Genomic DNA, 4,962 nt, shown 5'->3' with positions numbered 1-4,962 from the left:
ATCTAAAGATAATCACATATGCTATAAAAATCTTACCCACTGTATTAGAACATATATATTTAGATATTAGTGCAGGACATAAAAGATGACATTTATCCTTCAAAGAATAAACACATTCACCACTCTTATCATTCAGCTGCTGAAACAAAACTGCACTATTTCTCATTTTACAGATCCTGTCTTCCTTTTCTGTTTCCCTTTTCTCTGCCCACAACTGGAAAGCTGGTTGAATCCTTCAGCAAAAGCAAATCCCAACTTGATGTGACATCAAAACTCCATCAATGGGACCACCTGACACTGCCTGACCATCCAGGCTTCATTGGAACAACTCTGCCAACCCCCCATAACCCCAGTTTTCAAACAGCCTTGCTATTTTTTTGGCCTGCAGCCTTGTATGATGCTGCTGCTGCCAGCACCCCTCATTTCTGACTTATCCCCTCTGCCATTTGGCCATGGGCACCTGCAGCACAAGACCTTTATAAAGCTGCTTTTCAAGGAGTATCAGACACCTTTACATGCCCACAGTGAGTGTTTCTTCCTGTAATTGTTGTTACATTCTCAATCTGGGGACATGAGGCAGGCACTTCTGGATTACTGACATTTTAGCTACCTCATTTAAGATGAAATTAATTTACAAAACATCTGCCAGCCTGAAGTTTGGGTCTTCTTGTACCATTGCTGCACATTTCTCTTCTTGCCCTTTCATTCCATGCCAGGCTTTCCAAGCTGGATTTCCATATGCTCCTGTTAAGACTGGTAATTGCTTGAAAAGACTAAAACATTTGTACTTTTAATTTTTTTCCCCACAAACTGTTTGAGGATGTTTAAAGAAAAGCAGATCTCAGCCATCCAGTGAAGTGTGAAAGCTTCTTTACCCAGATCAAGCCACCACCCTGTGGCTGTGCATCCCTGATTTCCCCCAGCTGGAAATTCCAAGTGTCCCATCATTGTCTTGCACAAGGTACTGGTGGATTCAAACCAACAGGGATTAAGGAAGGATAGGAAGTTTTCTGCATTGTTTAATCAAGTTTGTCCCATATTGAGCTCTCAGTGCTGGGCAAAATGCTTTAGCCCTGCTCTGATCCTCTCCTGGCTTCATGATGGGTGAAGTAAATGGAATGATAATGGCATCAGGCTTCCACAAAACCCTTCAAAATTAGGATCTTTGTGTCTGTGGAAAGCTGCTGCTGCTGCTGCAACATGGAACTTCAGGAAAAACACACTGAACTGATGACCTGACATGCTCCCTGCTTGGCAGAAACCCCCCCTGCTTGTACTGGGAACAGCTTCAGTGAGAGAGCAGACAGAATGAAAAGTCTGAATGGAAAAAAAAAAAAAAAAGCCTGTTTAGAAACAACTACAGACAGTAACAACAGGGAAAAGAGTCTCTATGTGGTGTCCAAAATATTTCCTTAAAAGAATGCCCAAGCTCTTAAACATGGTCTGCAATATTCCAGCTCAACATCTCCTTCAAAAACGAATGCAGTTATTATTTCACCCAACAAACACTCCCAAACCCTCAGTAAACACTTGTTCAATAAAGGGATGAGAATAAACCCATTCAAGGCCAAGCAAGAGAGTTCAGCTTTAAAGGATTTCTAATCCAGCTAATCCAAGCCCTTTCAAAAACTTTCTAGTACTTCTAAACAACACCCTGTTATGTTTATCTGTCCCTGAGATGTGCTGTTCTTCCTGCAGTGTTGCAAAAGCAAGGGTTGTGCAGAGTGATTAGAAGCAGAAGGCTCTACTGACATGTCTCATATGCTAATTGGCATTTTCTACTATTGTAAATATTGCTCAATTAAATCTGGAATCTACAGGCAACTTGTCCACTTAATGAAAACTGTCAGTTGTTTAAAGCCCAAAACCCCATTATTTGTTTCTACCGTGGAAATGTGAAATGAAGAAGATTTGGAACCAGACTGAGACTTAAATAGCAGCTGAATTGTAAACTCCCTGCTGAATTTGGCCTTGGGAAAATAACTAAACATCTGAGAATGGTACAGTGATGGGGTAATGCACTGATCTGGGGTTCTTCCCCTTGGCTCCAGCTATTGCCTTCCCAAGGGAAAAGGCACAGGGAGCTCCATCAAGAAATCCAACTGGACTGACACAAGTCAGAAGCTGTTCACTATAAAAACACAGAAGTGCTACAGTCTATAAAATAATATGCAGACCAGATAAAAATACAGCCGTGTTTTTACTGGTGTTAAGCACACACAGCTCCCAAGAGTTGTGAGAAACTGTCTTTGCTGTCACCTCCCAAATCCATCCCCTCATTTCCATCATCTGGTACATGGGCCAAAAAGCTCAGGAATGTTATTTTATGGCTCATATTGGTGCTCACATCCAGGCCACCTTTCAATTATCCAAGTCTTAGGTGTGTAAAGAGTAAAATGGACCAACCATCAGATTTTAACGACCCGAAAATTTTCCCTTTACAACCTAAATTTCGAGCTGGATTCTTCAACCCCCCTCCTTTTAATGGATCAGGTTTTCTTCTAGTTCTTGTTACAGGAATTCCTCTTACACTGGAAGAAACTTCTTTTGGCAGAAGAGCAATTTTAGGTAAAGAGGCTCCCTGCTGCATTTACAGTCTGAGGGATGGTTCAACTTCAAGGGTTTTTTATACACCACTGCCAGTTTCCTAAAGCTCAATTGTACAGCCTGAAGCAGCCACAACCTCCTCCAACAACACCAAAACAAGGAGGAACTGAACTCTGCTGGTGCTAGTGGGTTATATACAATGGGGATGAGGTTGGGCTAAGTCTTATTTTCATCTTTGTTACCTTAAAAATATGTGCTTTGAGGATGTGGTGTCCCAGTTCAATGGTTTGCTGTCGATTGAGTTTCCCTTCTTGACGGGAAAACCAGAAGGCAAGTAACGTGTGGCCACTCCTGAAATGAGAAGGAAGAGCATGTTAGCATTTGGTTGTTACACCAACAAAACTACTTTTTGCTCCTGTTAGAGAAGGTGAAGGCATGGACTGTGAAAGGAAGATCTCCCCACTGTAGGAAAAGAGCAGGTTCATGATCATCTGAAGGAGCCGAAGGTGCCCAAGCCTGTGGGACCTGATGGGATTCATCCATGGCTCCTGAAGGAACTGGCTGGTGAAGTTGCAAATCCTCTGTCCATCGTGTTTGAAAAGTCTTGGGAGTCTGGAGAAATTCCCACTGACTGGAAAAGGGGAAACATAACTCCCATTTTCAAGAAGGGGAAAAAAGGAAGACCTGAGGGCTGGAGCACCTACCCTGTGAGGACAGGGGCTCCAGGAAAGCTGGGGAGGGACTTGGGACAAGGGCAGGGAAGGAGAGGACAAGGGAGAATGGATTAAAACTGGAAGAGTTTTAATCTAATCTCCTTCAAAACACATTTTCCAGCTTTTCCAGTCGTAGAGATGCTCCTGGTGACTGACATACCAGGTTGACAACTGAAGAAAATTAACTGAGCTACATGCAGAGCCTTGTTTAAGGCAAAATATAATACAGGAGACAATAACTTCCTTTCCCAATGGTGATTTTTATGGACATTTGAAAAAGTACAGATCTTCAGTTTTTATCACCAGAAGTTCACCATGGCTGGGTGTCCTCAAGGATGTGAGGAGCTGACTCTCCAGACACACACAAAACACACATGGCACATCAACGTGAAGTACTGCAAACCATTTCTGGGTGAAATCAGCAATTATCTGATCTCATGGGTGGACACAACAGCAGGAGACACAGCAAGCAGGGGAGGAGGCCACGAAAGCCCCACACCTGAACCTCAGTGGTCTGGGGACTTGTAATTGTCTTGGTTTTGCCAACAAACTCATATCCTTCTTCAAGCCCTTGAGTAGTCCCAAGAGAAACCTTTTTAACCCACTTAATTTCTGGAATTCAATAAAAATGTGACTACATATAAAAGCAACCAAATGCCTTCCAGCCAAAGAAAACAAAATATGACACCAACTGTGGCTTTCAGAGGGCTTCTAAGGACAGGGAATGTTATTAGCTCCTCATGATTTGGTAGAGCAGAGAAGTGCTTTGCTTGGCCAAATGGTGAGGAAATGTTAGAGCAGACAGAAGTTTTCACAACGTTGGGGATTTACCAGCACATCTCCAGGCAGGGAGAAGAGCTGCCCCTATCTCAAAATAACCTCAGAACAGAAGTGAAAGGCTTGCAGGGCCTTGGCAACATCCTCCCCCAGCCCTGCCAACAAAACTCCTTTTGGGCTCATGTTTTTGGCTCCCTTTCACACAGCCTGGTGTTGCTCTGCCAGCCCTGGTGAGACTGGTAGGATGTGGCCACGTGCAGGGTGGAAAACAAACCACTATTTTCTTACAAGGCAGGACTTGACCTCCAGGTCTTGATGGGTGAAAGGGCCCAAATCCCATTTAAGCTTAATAAAAGAAACTCACTGGTGAGTAACCCTGGTTTGTGCCTCTGCAAAGTGCAATTAAATTTATGGGGTCACCATCAACTCAAGGAATGAACTGTCATCTGAAATGTTTTTCATCACTAATGGTACCATTCACAGTTGGGGGGATGGAGCTGAAAAAAGACCTGAAAAGAACGTCCTCTTTTTTGTGTGTTTTGCTGCCAAGCTCCTCTCCACACCCTGGCTGGCACATGGTGAGACACCTGCACTGGGATCCCACAGCTCTGCCATCCCCATCCCTGGAGAAGGAAAAGCTCTTCCAGATGGTGACTCAACCCATCAAGATGTGTGCAGAGGGCAGAGTCACTGATTTCCAAGTGTCCATGCTGGGGGAATTCTCCATATAGCACCAAGAGATGTAAAAAGCTGGGAAAACTGAAGAGCCTCACAAGCAGTTGTAGCACCTTAAGTCTGTTGCCTTCCCTTGGCTCTTCCCCTTTGTTTCCCATCTCTGGAGAGGGAGGAGAACATCAGGGCCCATCCTTTTAAAGCAGATAAACAAATACATTTGCTTATTACACTGATTAACCTCCAGGAATGC

The 4,962-nt window shown here is 43.7% G+C and overlaps 1 protein-coding gene across 1 annotated transcript in view; it reads right to left on the bottom strand.

The window, feature by feature from the left end:
* The window catches only part of TANC2 (tetratricopeptide repeat, ankyrin repeat and coiled-coil containing 2), a 192,334-nt gene that overhangs the window by 27,088 nt on the left and 160,284 nt on the right, over positions 1–4,962 (bottom strand). Inside the window, exon 14 of the mRNA XM_009999327.1 lies at positions 2,790–2,898. Coding sequence (XP_009997629.1) covers positions 2,790–2,898 — 109 coding nt within the window. The remainder of the gene's footprint in view (positions 1–2,789; positions 2,899–4,962) is intronic.

Source organism: Chaetura pelagica, unplaced genomic scaffold (genome assembly GCF_000747805.2).
Source record: "Chaetura pelagica isolate M959 unplaced genomic scaffold, ChaPel_1.0 scaffold625, whole genome shotgun sequence".
In the NCBI taxonomy this organism is placed as follows: domain Eukaryota; kingdom Metazoa; phylum Chordata; class Aves; order Apodiformes; family Apodidae; genus Chaetura; species Chaetura pelagica.
The sequence above is the reverse complement of the archived record's forward strand: the minus strand, read 5'-3'. Positions and strand labels throughout refer to the sequence as shown.